This window comes from Pleurodeles waltl, chromosome 3_1 (genome assembly GCF_031143425.1).
Source record: "Pleurodeles waltl isolate 20211129_DDA chromosome 3_1, aPleWal1.hap1.20221129, whole genome shotgun sequence".
NCBI lineage: Eukaryota > Metazoa > Chordata > Amphibia > Caudata > Salamandridae > Pleurodeles > Pleurodeles waltl.
In genome coordinates, this window is record NC_090440.1 from 531,951,404 (window position 1) to 531,969,768 (window position 18,365).

The 18,365-nt window shown below is 42.5% G+C and overlaps 1 protein-coding gene across 2 annotated transcripts in view; it reads right to left on the reverse strand.

Moving 5' to 3' along the window:
* Positions 1–18,365, reverse strand: part of PARP16 (poly(ADP-ribose) polymerase family member 16) — a 76,357-nt gene that overhangs the window by 8,688 nt on the left and 49,304 nt on the right. For both annotated transcript variants that reach the window (XM_069222835.1, XM_069222836.1), the window contains exon 6: positions 1,937–2,081. In XM_069222835.1, the coding sequence (XP_069078936.1) occupies positions 1,937–2,081 (145 nt within the window). The remainder of the gene's footprint in view (positions 1–1,936; positions 2,082–18,365) is intronic.

An 18,365-nucleotide genomic window follows, 5' to 3' on the forward strand; every position in this document is an offset into this window, starting at 1 on the left:
ACAAACACTGGACCCCTACTTTTCAGTTGGTACATGCTTGCACACAGAGAGTCAAGGCTCCGATTTTAAACTTACCACATTTTTAGAAGATAAATTGAGGCACCCAAAGTCTCTGGCCATCATTTATACTCTCAATCTAAACTGGGCATATTTTGCAGATTTTACCATCTGACTAAGGCTTCTTTTGAGTTACATTAATTTTTGTAGTCCAATTTTCTTGTTTCATAAATGATGAATAAGGGAATTGTATGTTTGTTATGTCTCTCATGCGGTTACATTTATTTATCTATGGTTAGAATTTGGTGAGTACTAGATTATTGTCAAGCATCTATTAAAAAAAAAAACAGGAATATGAAGAGGGTATACTTTCTTTTTCACATCACTGTAAATATCTGATTTAGAAAACTAGACAAATTCAAACATAACTCCTATCACTAAGTGAAATTTTCTAGTGACTATAAATGTATCATATTGGTTGAGATCCCCCCTGAAACACTGTCAGAGGACTGTCATTTTGTTTTCCTCACATGTGATTTAGAACTTCAACATGTTCACAGCTCAAAAGCATGAAAACAAAAGACTCATCTGTTGCACCCTCACCACAAATAGCATGAGAATCGAGTCAAAATGAACATAGGTACCACTTACTTTTGTACGGCTGTTCACCTACCCTAAAAACACACCGAATTCCGTCGTCAGTTTTGCCTAAAAGCTAGGGTGGGTGTCAGGCACCCGCCATATTCCTAGAATGGCCCACACAGAAGGAACCTTCATTCTGTCAGACTAATTGAAAACGTTCCTCAAATGTATTCCAGGACTCTCCTCTGATGTAGGGTGGTCCACTGGTACCCAACTAGGTTTGCTCCACATACCTGTACCCCACATACATGGGTAGCAAATATCACACCAGGACACTTGACAGCTGATGCAGTATCAACTTTGCAATTCCAAAAAACAGTGAAGGCAGTGAGTGCATAAAAAAATCCAAGCCCTGTGGGAATCCCCCGTGGGTAAGCAAAAACACAAAAATAATGAAAATCTGAATAAAAGATAACTTAGGGACTGGGAAAAAAGCCTACTGGTACTTTACATCTCCATGCAGGTCTTAAAAAGGAGAAATTTGCTTTGTGGTCCTTTTAGTCCACAGAGCAAAAAACTTAAAAAAGGAAAAGAAAATACCTAACAAAAAGTATTTTACAAATGGATACAAAACTATTTTATACCTAGAGAAGCGCCGCTCCTCACTTTGAAGTTTTATGGCTCTGAAAACAATGTAGTCAGAAGCAAATATTATTACAGCGATGTGATAAAGCACATCACCATTTCTTTGCCCACTTTGGTGTGATAAAAAACTTAATACCATATTCAGATTCTGAAAAATATCTTGATATTGCAATGAGGAACAGTTCCTTCTGAGTTACAAAACAAAATGTCTCCCATCAATTGGACACTAAATAATTGTCTATTGTTAAGCTAAAGTAGCCCCTAGGTCAATACTGTAACCGAAAGTAATCAACCACAGCAGAAGCAGGTGCTAGGCTAGTAGCAAGGAGCTAAGCATCAACTGACATCTTATTACCGAGACCATCCTTATCCATAATACTAGTACATTTCCTCATGACACACTGAACCAACATCTTCACTGCTGAGATAAAGGATCAGATCTCCTTGGTGCCACAAGCAGCAACACCGGAAAATGAAACCATGAACTCTGCTAGTGTGGGTAAGGAGCAATTCTCCTCAGTATGATAACAGAATATATCACTCTCGGATACCAAATATGAAGGTATGTACAGCTGACACATTGTTCAGGGCACTAACTTCTCATTCATGACATATGGGAAGGCAGGCAGATTATCCATCTGTGCAGGTTATTTCAAACTAGGGAACACATGGGATTTTTACATTAGAAGGGTGGTTACTAAATAATACTCACTTTCGTCTGTGTTGCTTCTGTGAATAAATAAGCAGATATTTTACACGTAGGAGCTGGTTGTTTGTAACGACAAAATATTTCTGGGGTACGTCCCCTCCTTCACTGTTGCGGACTCTTGCTCGTCTCCGGTCGATCTCTTTTGAATCTGAAGTGGGACAGAAATTTTAAAACACGTTCTATGTACATGATACATGTCTTTAATTGGATAAATAAGCAAGATAATGTAAATATATTTGAGGTTGTAATTACACAGATAATGCCAGAACCGGCCCCCAAGCACACTTAGTGCTGATGGCTCAGTCTGTATTTCAAACAGATTGGTCCAAATTTTATACCCAATTTATACTAGGTAGATGGTACACAAAAGATGAAGCTTAAAGAAAAAGGATTAGAGATGGCTGATTTTTATGGTAAGACAAGAGGTTGTAGAGTTCCCGCATCCCTCTTTAATTTAAGTGACACAATGCAACAAACCAGAATATCTCCTAGGATCCGAAAAGCAAGACACACAAGTAGCGTTTTATACCTTTCCTCATCCTCTTCTCTAATATTGCCTTTACTTTCTTATTTGACTCAAGTCCTTTGTGGGTGGAGCTTATCAAATTATTTTCCTTTTCTGGAATCATCCTGGACTTTCCTAAACTGAAAGGGACAAACAGTCTATTGGCCAGGGAACACTGCACGTGTCTGGTCTGGGCAGTAAGTGGATTTAGTTACCACTGCAGTAATTGGGCTTGACACCACATCGGACCTACCTTCCCAAAACCCATCGCTCCAAAATGTTAAAAACACGAGACACTCAGACAAGCAAAAGGCAGCATGTGTGGTGAGTTTGCTTGGCATTTTCTCTTGCAGGCACTTTGAAATGAGAGTGTGATTCGCCCTCTCTCCTTTTAATGGGACCACTATGAATATAAAATCGAGCACTTCTGTAGAGAATGCAAATTGCCCTGACCAACTTATGCCATGATGTGACCTTGTGGGCTTGTCATTTCCTCTCAAAAAGCAAGACAAACACAATGGATTACTGCAGGTACTCCTCACCATTAGACCACAACTGACTACTGATACTTGATAAGGGAATAAAGAGCAACACTCAACCCCAAACAAAATGAATGCAGAATATGAAGGTCCCACTGACGAAGTCCTACTTTGGCCACAAACTGGTTTCCCTGCCTCTTCTTAATCTGATAATTTGGGTATATGAAGCAGACCACATCACAAATGTACTATCTACCCTGGTTCCTTGGATAAAGCAAAAGACAAGGAAGACACACTGCATGGAGATTTCTCCAATCTCCAGCCCATGTGCCCCCCAAACTCTTGCACAGCAGGGAGTAGAGCAAGCCACCAGTCATCAGCCTGGCAAATTCTGGTAAAGTCCTCTACACATGTAAGAACTGAAATGGAACCCTTTGTAGGCAAAGTGACATCTATTTTTTTTAAAAAAGGCTACATAAGTCATGTGCTACTAGAGTATATTCACAAACACTGCCCTGGGGTTAACTTGGAGCAAGATTTAAATGACAGGGATGAGAATCTCTGACCCACACACAAGGTGTCACACTGCAAAAATGCCCAACATCAATCTATTGCCTGTGCCTGCTCATTGTGCCTTGGGCTCTTGTAATGTTAGAAAGTGGCACAACATCTCCTGCTCTTAAACTATCCCTAATCATGCATCGGTTACCTCAGGCATCCTGGCTTGAGAAAGTGAGACACAATTATCAGTCTTTGGCTGACCAGGCCTTTGGAGTAGATCACCAGGCATACCATAAAACTGGAGTCTCTTCATTCAAAATCTACAGCAATGTCTGCCACCAACCACGGAGAGATACTAATTTACTTTCTTCATCTTGCAAGGTGGAAATAGTGCAGATCCCGCTGAACAAACTGATGGAGCACTCATGCGGTGCGCTAATGACTACCTCTACAAAAAGTCAGCGGCTGACTTGTCTGCATGGTTTAATTTGTAAAATAAATAATTGTAGGAACTGACTGTTTTTCTGAGAAGCTTGCTGTTGCCGAATGCTGGGACTGTATTTCATTTTCGTAGATTCTTTTTCAGCCCTATTTTCTCCGTTAGTCAGTTTTCCTTTTGTGTTCCTCATACCTTCTCTTTTCTGCCTTTCTCTATTGCTCTGGGCCAAAGTCAGGTGAATGGAAAGCCCTAGTGACCAAACAGAAGTGCTGGTGTCCACCACCGTAGAACTAGCAACACAAATTACGCACTGCCTTCTGTCATATAAGTATCATAGAGAAAAGGTCATTGAGAAATTGCGCTCCACTTGTAAAAATTAAACACATATCTGTTGTGCAAGCAGTTTGCACCACCATTTATTCTGTGTGTGCCAGAAAGTAGTAAACTGCACGAGTAATACTCATATCAGGTGCGTAATGATAGAGAGCACATCTACAGTGATTACAGCTTAACCTTTTAAAATATTTTACTCACGGGCAAGCTGAGGCTGCTAACGGCACTTTGCCACATACGCATGGTGACGGAGGCAAAAGACGCTCAGTCACCATATGAAGGACAGGAAATTCACATACATGATCAAGAATGTGACTTGTGGTTCAATGGGAAATTACTCCATGTAGTGGAGCCAGCGAGAAAGGGCCCATTAAGCCTTATAGGCACCTACAAGGTCACTGGTAGCAGGATACCCACTGCACCCAGGTGCAAAACAATTAAAAGCAAATCTATGAAGAGGAATCTTGGAGAATTACCAACTATATTTAGACTACTAAAACAGTATGTATTAAAGGTGGAGTCCAACGTGGCTCAAGTAGTTGCACATGGAGGTCCGACACAGACAATAATTCCTCATGCTATAACAGCTGTATAGGGCAAATTGTCTACTAAGCGAGATCAATTCTCATTTTGGACTGCGCCTAAAACTAATCAGTAGAGTCAGTCTATCCTCATACAGTACCCCAGGATAAACACAGAGTACTGATTATGTGGCTTCCCTTCAGAATGATACCACACATTGAAGAAGGTGGTACCTGAGAAACTAAATCTGCTACCATATATACCATTACGCAAGATATGTCCTTTACAGCGGTTTTGCCAGATCCTTTAAAAACCAATGCAAAATGAACATGGGGCTGCCACGACAGATGACGTATCATTGAAATGTTCTTATTAACATTTGTAATGAAGCAGCCTTCCTATTGATATGTCAGAGCCTTGCAAGGAAATGCTACTGGAATACTGAAGAGGAATTACCTAAAACTATCTTGAAATATATATCGCAACAGGTCAAGAGACCTTAGGTACTCATTTTCAAGCCCAAGGCTGAGAGAAAGGGAATGCACAAACAAAAAAAGGCCTTCTGATGGTAGTAAGAAACAGAAGCCTAAACGGAAAACAATGACAAAATCTTAATCAAAGCAGGAGTCAAGTTGGGCTGGTTACAGTTTGAATATGATCAAATAGAGCATGAGCGGTATCAGAAGACTGCTAGCCATCCCTCACAGGACTCTAGGAAGAATAGATGCACACAGAAATACTCTGCAAATAAAAGGAGCAACCGAACTGAGTTTCACAGAAAAGAGAAGAAAGCTGAGAAGGGGCAGTCTCAGGATACGAAGTACAGTGTGAAGGAGACTGGGTCAGATTCGACTGTTCAATATGAAAAGAAGAAAGTGGCAGGCTCGACCACAAAAAAGAAGAATCATACCTCAGGAGATAAGAGCTCTTCTGGAGAATGAGACATGGGCAGCAGCACTTCTGAACAGCGTAACAGAAGTGCTATTAGTTCATTAGAACATATTCAAAAAGACTCTGTATAATGGGTAAGGCAGAAGAGTTAAAGAACACTATATCATCTTCCAAACAGAGAATCAATTCATATCAACAGCGATAAGGCCTATTCGTGAAACAGAAACAGATTGGATCTGTAAGGATCCCCACCTTGTTCTAGAAACACTGCTGACAACCACAAGGAGGTTTTAATAGGGCTTTCACACACAGTATATATGTGACATGCTTCCTCAGAGTCCTTCATCCAGAATGTTGGTGTATCTGGATGGGTTCAAACTATGTAAGAGAGCACTTGATAATCTGGGTCTGAGGGATCCTTTATGAATTTTTCTTTAAATGTACATGATGGAATATCTCTTTTGATTCCAATATTAGTGGGCTTCATTAGTAAGATTTAAAATGTAGACATACAGGTTGACAAGGGAATATTATTATTAGTCCCTGTGTCACAAAGTCAGGTCTCCAAATTATGGTGGTTTTTATTCGCCCAGATTGTCATATGGCCTTCACCTGGGGCAATAAGATCCCTAGTAATTCATCTATTATTATGAACTCAACTGTTGTTCATTCATACATTCCTAATGAAGTAAACCATGTTGTTCTATATGGGTGCACGGTTGAAGAAATAGATTTAGAACATTTTTGCTTTAGAGCAGAATCCGTAAGTAACCTTAAGTATACACCATGCAAGTTAAAAGGTGTTTTTACCCCACACTTAGTGATTTCACAGCAAACCACACTCTGTGCTGTGAAGAGAAATGTCATACAAGACAGTACAACTAAACACAATCACATATATGGCTGCATAACGTAATTCGCAGGTCACTCACCTCTAGTAGGGCATTTTATTACCCCATAGAGGATAAGAAACAGCCGTCCTTGTAGCCATACCCTATGTGCCAAAGAAAGATATCTAGTGATGCTCATCCCTATACAGGGTCAGAAGTGAACTTACTTTGTCAAAGAAAAACTTCCTATTCCTCACCAGGCACTAGTGAGAGTCTGAAGGTGCATTCTATTTGAGGCCACCATCATGCAAAATCATTTTGGCGCATGCCTCACGGCATAGGGTCTATTATGTGAATGAGTCGCGCCAAGCAAGAATATCATGTGACCTATGCTCAACCATTGTTTTTTGTGTTTGTGGGCCATGACACGGTTATATCATGCTCTTTTAATCAATCAACATTGTTATGCCTACGAAGTGGAAATGCATAAAGGGTATGAAATCCTACCCCTTAAATAATGGTCCAGAATAAAAGACATGCCAAATTCTACAGCTCATAATCTGCTTGATAAATTGGCCCATGGAGTTTAACTGTAGGTAAGAAATTGTTCCGATTTTTTGGCAAAAGGTTTCCTTGACCTCAGCTCTGATTAATCTTTCTTCCTGAAATGATATCTCGCCAAAGAGGGTGGGTGTAGTGTGGTTAGGTGGGGCCTGGAGCTATTTTACTGCTTTCTCAATGATTCGGCTGACAAGGTTATGATGTGGCTAGGGCTTTCTTTCAAATATCATGGCTCTCAATCTATTAATTCTTTCTGGTCTCTGACAGTCACCTACTAACTAGAGAGTATAAGGGGGAGTGCTGTCAGTCTCTTCAAAAAGCAGTTGTGCTTTCATAGGTATTTTTCCCCATGTATGGGATTTTGCTACTATATTATCAAACCCACCATAATATTCAGGTATCTATATGTGGGATCGCAGCATAATTTGTGTGGCAGCGAGGGGTTTGTGTCTAAGGCAAAAAGGTTATAATGAGGATAATATCTTGGCATATTCCAACATGTGGGAGGAATTATTGTTCTCTACTGCACATTTCAAAGGTGAATTCTGTGCCTTCTTACTTTGCCCTACCATAAAATATTCATTTAGCCATGCTAACTCTATCTAAATTGATTCTAACCACTACAGAATTCTGTCAATGGAGTGTCATTATTAAAGCCTACTTGGGAGGTCATACGTTTGAAAATCAGTTCCCTATTGAGACGTATGCTGGGTATTTTGGTAAGTTACCAACAGTTCTTAATTTGTTCTATGACCAGTGAGCCTATGTATTTCTCTGTGTGTCCTCTCTTAATGTAATGATTGCTCAAACATGCACTTTTCCTTTTGTACCATATATTGCTTCGGTGTTTTCTGAACAGTGTCTTTATTTTGCAGAACATCCTCCCTATGTATCAAAAACTGCACTGCCAGTATCATGTATATTACAAGGGATGAGTGGCAATTGCTGTGCTCCTATCAAACCAAATCATGGTTCAGATTCAAGTTTAGCTTTTTTGATATGCCTGGTTAGGGAGCAAACACTGCAGACACCACATGGGTGATACCTAGAATCGTTGCCATTCCCCATAGCACCTTAGTGATATGTTCTGGGGCTGACTCTTTTGGTCTAGAGTGTACCAAGAGGTCCCTGATGGTTTGATCTCTTTTATGGGAAGACTTTGCTTTTTCCCAATGAAGTTTAACAGTATTGAGGATACAACATCTCTTACTGATAATTTTTTTAACCTAATTTAAGACAAAGTTGTAGGTAGTCAGACAGATCAGCTACTTATTTGCTGTTTTTTTTTTAGTTGCAAGGACTGCCCTCTATTGTTGCTTTGAGCCCTCTTCCTTGTTTTTATAATGATACGGTTTGGATTGTGTTGGTGCTTCAAGCTCATGCTTAAAGTGTCCTCTTGGTTATTAAAATCCACTGTGATTCTACAGCTCGGACATAATCTGAGAAACTGACAATATGGTAGATGTTCTCAAAGTAGATGTGGTTGGGGAAGCTGACAAACCTCAGTAGCTTGTTCCTATTAGTTGGTTTGTGGTATGCATCTCTTCCTTGTCTCCCATTTTCTGGGAACATCTCATCATCGGGGAAAACCAGTTTCTCATTCCTAATGGCAATGATGAAGTTCAGAAAATCAATACATGCGTTTATCCATGCAATGAAGGATATTGCTAATTCATGACTTCTTGCCAGATAATGAAGATGTCATCAAAGTAACTTTTTCATATTCTGAGGCTTTTATGGACTGGGCTATTTATGGTAAAAATAGGTTTCTGTTCGAAATGGTGCACACAAAGGCCAGCTAAGCTTGGCAAAAAAGAGCTGCACTTTGAAGTCCAGTGCGTTTGTAGATATAGAATTCCCACAAACTCAACACAATTCTCAGCCGAGGCACACACACTGAAACAAAGTGCCTGGGAGTCATTTGGCTCTATTCAGTCAGGTACAGTATTTCTTGAGTTACCGGTAGTGTAACATTTTGGGGTACACTAGTACATAGGGCTTCTAGGTCAAGCCCTACGAGTAGCTCTGATTCGAGGTTGAAAGGATATCTCCCAATATGTTCTATGTTCTAATGTCCCATTTCCGTTTCCTCAACTATATTTCCTACTTCAATGACTATAAATCTCATAGGATCACAAATAAGAATGTGGTAGTTCTTTTCATCATCCAGTAGTCGCAACCATTCTTTTCTGTAGTCACTTTTGCTCTGCAGGACTATAGCACCCACCTTTGTCTGTAGGCTTAACTATTACGTTTTCATTAGCAAATATTCCTTCGCGGACTAGCTTCACATCTCTGGGGCAAGTTATGGTAATAGCTGACTTTGGACTCATCTATATCTCTTATATTATATTATATATGACTGCTTGCTTGAAGGTCTAAATTTCCATTGGTATGGCAGAAGCTGGAAGTGTGTAGTTCGATCTGTTAAGGAGTTTTGTATTCATGTTAGTCATGTCATTCATGTTAATGTAATTATTAAAAGAAGCATTTAATATACTCCTCCGAAAACTTTGCCATCTCAGTGTAGTTTGAGTTTAGCCAATTTGGGAGTGGGCACAAAATCTAGACCTCTGTTAAGAACTCAGATCTGAATGTCAGACAGAATTCTGTCTGATAGACTAAGCACTAAATTGGTGTTGTGCTTGTCCCTGAGGCTTGGTCTTTTGCCATGCTGCCTGTGGGGCATCCTCAGAAGATTTTCCTACCATGTACCTGTTGTTCTTTTCTCTTTCTCCCCCTGCACTATCCCCAGCTACGCTCTTAAAAAAGTAGCTCTATTTTGAAAGGTTTTCCACCATGGTGCTTGTGGGTGCCCATATGGATTAGGCCCTCTGGTGGTAGGGGTGGAGAAAAAATGGGAGATCTTAAACTCCATGTTAGGCTGTTGGTGGAAACAGACCCTACTGCAATATCTTGGGTGGTGCTCATCCCTGCAACTCCACCCCTTAGAGTCTGAGGATCAACTGACCTATGTAAAGTTACTCAATTTCCCCCACTTATTCTTGGTGCTATGGTTGCAGTGGTCTACTGTAATGTATGGGTAGACAGTTCCTTAGAAGAATCTGTTTATAACTTTTTGTAGTTTGGTAGTTTGTTTCTGCATTAGGAACTCCATAAATTCGTTATGTTTTTTGCGAGTTCCTATCTCTTTTTGTAAGTGGTGATATGTATTGTGATTTTTAATTGGGTCTTTTTAGTCTGTATCTTAATGGTCATAGATTTTGTCAATCCTTTTGCCCTTTCTATGATCAGAATCAGCCAATCACGTATGCAGTGCAATGCTATAAATGCCCACTCCATTCTCAAAAGCCATGCCTTCTACAAATATTTTAAGTTCATTGGTAACTATGAGGTCCCTAGGTGCTGCACTGGCCCTAAACTATTCTGCTATAATCAAGACATGTACTGCAGTTTTAATCACAAGTTATTTTCAGAACAAGGTTTGATACACGGCATGAAAATTTCACTGAAAGGTATATTTGGGGCCAGAATCATGGCAAATTATGTGACACATTATTTCCGTTTCTGTTTTGAATAGATAGAACTTCAGGCAGGCTTCCCGCGGGCCCCTGTCCAGGACCTCCAAGATATCAATTCCTGTCTGGAGACAGGATTGCCACTTTGTGTGGAGATTGCCGAGGAGGGGTTGTGAGAAAAGATGGCCCATAAGGACTTCGTAGAGGCCCAACATTACGCCTTTGAAGCGGCCCTGTTGGACGAGGAGATTAGCAAGGCCAAGATAGCGCAGACCACATCCAAACACTCACACAATAAGTACTCTGGGGTAGAATGCTTCCCAGCGGAATTTTACAAATGGACCGGAAACAAGGTAATTGACTCCCTTCCCTCTCTCTCTCTCTCCCCATATGAGGCCTTCCGGAAGGCTAGTCAAGAGGGAACCCTGGGCTCTATCTCAAAGAGAGCAATGATAGCAGTCATCCCTAAGCCTGGAAGAGACATGGTTAACAGGTGAATTGGACAAGAGTGAGGCACTGCCCCTATCCACCATTACCACAAGTGCAGCAATCCACGGCTATCCCTTCCGGTGGTCACCCTCCCGTCTTAAATATTTGGGGATCCTCATCAACAGAGGACTAGACAGCATGGCAGCAGACAACTTAGACCCAATTATAGCCCACATGAAACTGGACTTTGAGAAGTGGTCACACCTGGAACTTTCTGTGTTGGGCAGAGTACAAGCAGTATGGATGGTCATGCTACTGCGATTTATATATGTGATAGGCATGCTCCCCCTCCTTCTGCCCCCATCGACCCTCCGAATTATAGATGCAGAGATCCGAACCTTTGTGTGGGGCTCCTCCTACCCCCTTTGACATCTGGCAAGCTTATGACACACCGCTTAGGTGGAGGACTCCGCTCCTGTCGGTGGAATACTACGCCCTGGCTCCCCATCTCTCCCAACTGCCATACATTCTCCCTGAGACACTGGACCTCCCGCAATGGGTCACCACTGATAACTGTTACTTTCCAGCCAGGGCAGCCTCGGACCCTTATAGATGGATAACCCCTCCCAGCCTCGCCCTGTCAAACCAATGCTACAGGCTATACACCATCTTCTCAACATATACACTTTGTGTTGGTGGGAAGACCCTCAACTGGACACATTAGAACACAGCTGGTATCAGCAGCCTGGATCAGGTTCTAGCCGATGGAGACCTCAAGACACTTGAGTGCCTATGAGAGGAATTTGGCCTCCAGTTCCAACAGGTGTGGCGGCACTTGCAACTGAAGCACTGCCTGTGGTGGTGCATGGGAGTTGGTCCTAGAAACTTCCAGACCCTGCCTGTGTTTTCTTAGAGGCATGAATAGCAGGGATGGCTTGTGCTGCTTCCAGTTGGCCTAGCTGGGCCGCTAGGAGCCAACTGGGCTTTTTCCGCTGCCTGCAGTGGCCGCCCTTCAACCGTTGTAGTGCATATTCAGCCTGAGATGTGTACAGTTCTATAAGAGCTACACAAGCCCGTTTCAAGTGGTGGTGCACAGGCAGCGAGGGGTAGGCTGTGAATAAGCGGGTAAAAGACACAATGTTGTCCTCTAGTTCATTTTGGAAAGCTATCTTCTGTTTATTAGCCAGTCCTGCGTCTCGCATCATTTGCCCCGTCTGGTTGCTTTCCCTGCCACCCACAGTACCTTCTGAGATGAAATTGAGCCCTTGTTGTCTTGCAGATAGGTGGAAGCATGCACCTGTCGTTTAGAATCACCCTGGGGAGTGCGGTAGCGGTGTATGGATAGGCGTCAGGTTTGCGGCCCGGGGGGGGTAAGACCCATGGTTACAGACATTAGGATCGGAGTGTGGTCGTAAATCGTAGTTCCCAGGATCCAGGTGTCTTGTACGTGGGCCACTACATTTTGCGATACAAGGAAATAGTCCAGCCATGTGCCGATGAGCGAAAAGTATATTCTCTGTCTGGCAGGGTGGCTAAGCCTCCAGTGGTCCACCAGTCCGTGGTCTGAGGTCAAGTCTCTCAGTAAGGCCCTGTTCGGATTGTTACTCGCATCTATGGGGCATGTCCAGTCAAGCACTGCATCTCTGGCAAGATTCTAGTTGCCCCCTATTAGGTATCAGGAGGCCCCAATCTCAACGAGGAGGCGGCTGAGATGAAGAAGAAATGAGCGTTTAGATCCCATGTGTGCGTCGACAGATCCTACACAGAGCAAGCTTGCCCTGATCTTCAGTTTTGCGAAAACTTACATCCCTTTGCGGTAGGACAATGTTTTGGTAATGGTGACGGGTAATGTCTTACGGAGCAGGATCGACACCCAACACTTCCTGGTCATCCGCCCCCCCTTAACCCCCCGCAACGTCGAGGATTCCAGACAGCTGCTATAGATAGCCCTCCCTACACAGTCCAGGTGCAGTTTGCTGGACTCAAGGTCGTCAAGATTAGTCTCCTGCAACAGGGCCGCATCTGCTCGTTTCAATTGGAGATAGACAAGCATATTTTTGCATTTCACGTACTGTGGCAGCACACTGACGTTGCAAGAGAGAACATGGAGCAGGTGCTGGGTGTGGGAGACTAGGCTAGTCATTGCTTGGTATTGGGGTGCGGTGGGAAGAAAGGGAGCAGTAGGGATAAAAGAGGAGAGCACTAAGTTGGGAGATGGGGAGAGAAATGTGGAAGGGAGGGGTAGTTCAGGTGCTTGGGGTGGAGAGGGACTGCTTCAGACACAAACCAGGGGTAAGAAGGAAGGCTGTGGAGTACTCGCAGAGAAAGGCAGGAATAAAATAAAGTAAAATGGAATGGGAGAGGCGAAGGGGAGAGATGTAAGAAGAAAAGGGGGGGGGGGCAATACAGGAGCTGGAGCAAAGCCTCAAGGGCTTAGGTCCAGAATTCTAGGGCACACAGAGAGGATAGAGTAATGGACGGTAGCGCGGGGGAGGAGGGAACAAGAAAGAGAGTGCCCAGCAGGAATGAGGGGTTAAACATAGAGACCCTCAGGGTATCGCCAGTTTTGCACTTGTCCAGGAAGGTTTGGCATCATTTGGATGCCTCTGTGCAACAAAAGGGTACTTGTTAAGTTTTACTTTAAAGGATAGTAGTGATGGTGGGGGAAGCCATGGACGGAACGAGAGAGACGAAAAGGATATAGAGGCCGAGCAGCTTAGCTTAGCTTAACGTCCGAGTGAGTCGGGATGAGTCAAATCTCACTGAGTGGCTAGCCCCACAAACAATATAAACAATTGAACATTTAAAGCATTTGTTTGGCAGATAGCGTGTTAAAGTGCAACAACATCTTGCAAAATGGTAATGGGCATGCCTGGTGATGAGGATGGGAGTGGCAGGGAGCTGCAGGGACATAACAGGTCATTGACAGAGTGGTACAGCAGTCAATAAGGTGTGGTGCAGCCACCTGGAGCGGCGCGACCCTAAGTATTGTGCAGCATAGCATGACTATATTGCATATAAGCATGGAACTGGGTACTCAGCTTTTCATCAGGAGAAGAGTACAGTTCTCGTGGCCCCACCCCAAGGCACAGAGGCTGATGGGATGCACACATCCACAGCGATCTCAGCTTGAAGTGGGTGTGGGTTTCAGAGGAGATTGTGACTTGTCTCTGTCTTGAGGCTGAGTGAGGAGCGCCACTGCTTGGAGTTGCACTTAGAAGGTCGCTGTCTCCGATGTGGGCCCGCCGGCTCGCGGAGCTCCAGGTCAAGAGGCCACACTTCTCATGAACCTTGAGGCCGCTGCTCCACTCTGTCGGCTAGATCCTGCACCCTTGGCAGCAGCAGCAGTCCAGGTCGGAGACCGATGATGGGGGCCTCTTCTTAGGTGGCCAGGCTGCAGCTCCTGGTCTGGGTAGGCTCCAGGGCATGATCAACAGCCCCCACTGTTGTTAGGGTGCAGCTGCTTCCGTCTTAGGCATGCTGGCGCACGGAGCTCCTAAATCAAGCGGCCATTAGAGCTTGTGGCCAGACCACGCCCCTCTGCAAACAGTCCAGCCCAAACTAAGTGGGAAGGCTATGGCCAGACACGGGTCCTGTCCTCACCGAACCACTGGATTCAAGCTAGCCTGGCTGATGAAGTGCGATACCCTGAAACTGGTCCCAAGAGGCTGGATTCCAGTCCAGGGGGAGGACCTGGCTTGGCTGTTCGGACTGGACTGTCCCCAGAGGGAACAGGTTCAACACTGATCAGCATATGGCTGGGTCTAAACTGGGGTGGCGTGGTGAGCAAAAAAAAAAAAAAAAAAAAAAAAAAAGAACTGTGCATTAAACCTAGATTTTTGTGACTCGGTTGAATGTTTGCATTGTTCAGCATTTTGGCCATTATCTGTTATTTTTGCTTTTGTCGCCTTAAATGGCAAGTGCATGCCCAGAAGTGGGTCCCGTGCTCACCGCACCATTGAATTCAAGCTAGCCTGGCTGATGAAGGGTGATACCCTAAAACCGATCCCAGGATGCTTATTTTTGGTCCAGGGAGGACCTGGCTTGGCAGTTCAGGATGGACTGTTTCCATAGGGAACAAGGTCAAGACTTATTTGCATATGGCTGGGTCCAAACTGGGGTGGCCAAAAAACAATGGATTAAACACAGATCTTTGCGACTGGGGGGTGAAAGTTTGCATTGTTCATCATTCCATCCATCATATGTTCTTTATCCAAATATATTTTAGGCGCACCCCCTCTCATATTTTGCTTTTGCTTATACCATAAAAGTTGTAACTGACTTGCAAAAGCTGATGGATTCATTTTCATAAATTGTACAACAATGTGCATTACATTTACAGTGTTCTGATAGTATACATCTAGTTTGTATATTGATTTGAATAGATGGTGCTTAGAAGAAAGCAGAAGAGCTTTACATTTTCACACCAGTGTGCTAGGGAATACTCATGTTATTTCTCTCACCTTACATCACAATCACAAGCTTTAATTTTCTCTAAATCTTTGGAATGGTATATAATCCCCTTGGGAGTGAGATCAGCACTTCCACTTTCCACTTAGAAGAGCAGCAAGGTTCCCAGAAGAGCCATATGAGGTGTTTTGTTTAAAAACACAATTTCCAACAGAACCATAACTTAGCCTTGTTGTAGACAGGTATGCAAACTGGGTGAATATAAATGTAGTGCAGGTATTAATTTGTGGTGATTTATTGAAATACGGACACTCCATATGGCAGTACTTTTGCTGTTGTAGGCTTAGGTATTTAAGGATTCTAAAAAATGCACTCTATAAAATATGTTGCAACTTCTCATAAATATTTAGGCGATTTTACTGATTTCTGAAATTATTTAGTTTAATTTATTATGCACGGGAATTGGCTTAAAATAAAGCCTTTAAAAACAGTATGGATTTCTCTTGTGTGCACACTTGTTGCGAAAGGTTGCCAGAACTCACAAAAACAAATGAATATGCTCAACTGTCTCTGCATTGCTACCTGGCTGATCTGCATTATCACTAGAATCATAGAGGGAGAAGCGTGGGTCATAACTTGTTTGTTTCTTGGATACGTTGGTCAATATGTGTGCTTGCTAAAGAGCCATGAAAGACCTTATGGGTCGTGTTTACATAATACTTGTGAAATTTAACATGTATGACTAAAGCGAATGGATTCCCTTGGCAAAGTTTTCTTACAATAACCCTCTGCATACATTTATGGGCAATTCACATTTTTACTATAGCATTACAGAACATCTTGTTGTAGGACTTTCATCATGGGGCAAGACGGCTAGATTCAAGCGGTACCACCACCGCGTGTGGGAAACTGAGTCTTATCCTGCACAGTCTGGCAGTTGTCAGCCTAACTCTTTGGGGTAGCACCTCAGCAAAATCCAGAGGTAAAGGTGATTTGTGGCAGCTTAACACATGACACTCTGTGACTTCTCAGACAAGTTGTGGTGGAACAGATCCTATCCCTTTCTCTCAGTTGCATAAGTCTCATACTTGCAGAAGACAAAGAGAAGCAAGACTTGGCTTCAGTATATCTTATTGAAGCAAATGCATTCTATGTAATGAGGCATGAATTGCCACTATTAAGACAAAAAAAACACAACGCTATTATCGTTGTGATGAACAATCAGAAACAGATAAAAAGCCCCAACATTATGTTACACTAGTGAATATAAAAACCGTACCTGCACTACTAAAACTCTACATGAGAGCAATGGCAGCGTTAGTTCTAATCTGCCCGTACATGGTCTCCTGAAGGAAGACCCACCCTCATTCCTGGATAATGTGCGGGGGGTTGTCTGTTGGTCTGCCTGCAATCCTTCTAGGTGTTAAGAATGACATAGCCAAGTCTAGCAGTGATGAGACGACATGGTACAGCATGGAATGGCTGGCTGGAATTGTTCTCTCTAAGCTGGTTTGTGGCAGTCTGTTAATTTATAATAAGAATGTGTTGCTGTTCTGAGAACTGCCCGGACGTGGTAAAAAAAAAAAAATCTGTGTAGGGTAGACACTGTTACTCTTTGGGCCGGCAATACTCGCTAAATAATCATGTATTGCCTTGTTCAGCCACAAAATGAAATGTCATGCAAAAGAACAAATAAATTCTGAGTGAAAGTGAAAATAATAAAACAGCACCACTAAAGGAAGCTTTTGCTAAAACAATAAGGGGAATAAAATTAAATGCAACTAGGTGAAAGTGCACAGGCCTCAGGCCCAGAGCTAAAATAAATGTGCCTATTCAAAATGCTAAAATAACCCCACGACAATCTGAATCTTAAGACAGTCAATTTATAAACATCTAGTTGCAGCCAAGACAGCCCATAAAAGATCAGTGGATACTAAAGGCAAGCAAATCCTCAGTGCAAGAGGACGGTGGATATGTTCTGAATCCTCACTAAAATGCAGTGTCACATTTAAAGTTTACTCCTAAATTTGTGGGACCGTTCCAAATTCTATAGTCAGTAAGTGCAGTAGCAGTCTTCTTGGAGAAGAGAAAAAAAAAAAAAAAGTAAACGGCAGATCCTTCCAGTGGCACACATCGCATGTGAAGCCTGCTGGATTTGTTGTAGAAAATGCTCCTCCTTCCACAATCGTACATGGGTAACCTGAATAGGAAGCAGAATTCCCTTCTTGACAAATACATGTGTTGAGACAATTGCCAGAAATCTTCTTTTAAATCTGTTTATTTGTATTGGCATTACAGATACAGCCCCAACACCGTTAACCTCTGTCTCTCCCCGTTGCCTTCTCCTCCCCATCTCATCATTCACATTTACATTCTATATTACACATTGCACTTCATCATCCATACAACACATTCTAAACAAATGTAAATACCCATGTATGTACCACGTCCCCACTTCATGGAAAAACAAAGAACACTGCATAAATAGTCAACCTAGCAATTAAAATAAATACTCACTTAGGAACATATACTTACTAACATATTACTATATTCAACTGAATCCTATGGAAGCAAAATACATAAAGATATAAACAGAAAATCACCTGCACATTAATTCATAATCTTTCAACCTTTTAGGTCTGATTCTTTTCCTACTGTATTTACTGACATCGGTATGAGATCTTAACCTTCCCTCTTCACTGCTAGAAGAATTAACTCCAATACCAGACCCTTGTTTTTGTTGTGTAGAATCCTGGAACCCGTTTCCTTGCGTGGCTCTCTCCTTATCAGTTCTCTGTATCTCTTGTACCTTACTACTAATCGCTTCATCCTTCAATCAAGTAGTATCCTGCGCCCTTTTTATTTTTCCACCTTTTTATGGTGCTAGCCTACTCACATATTTAGGCTCAATTCCTTTTACACTTAGCTCCTATCCCAAATACTTAACTTTATTTCTTGCAAATTTGCATTCTGAATATTCAGCTGTGAGACCATTATCATTGAGAATCCCCAAAACTTTTTTTAAATTTAGCATCATGTTCTATTTTTGATTT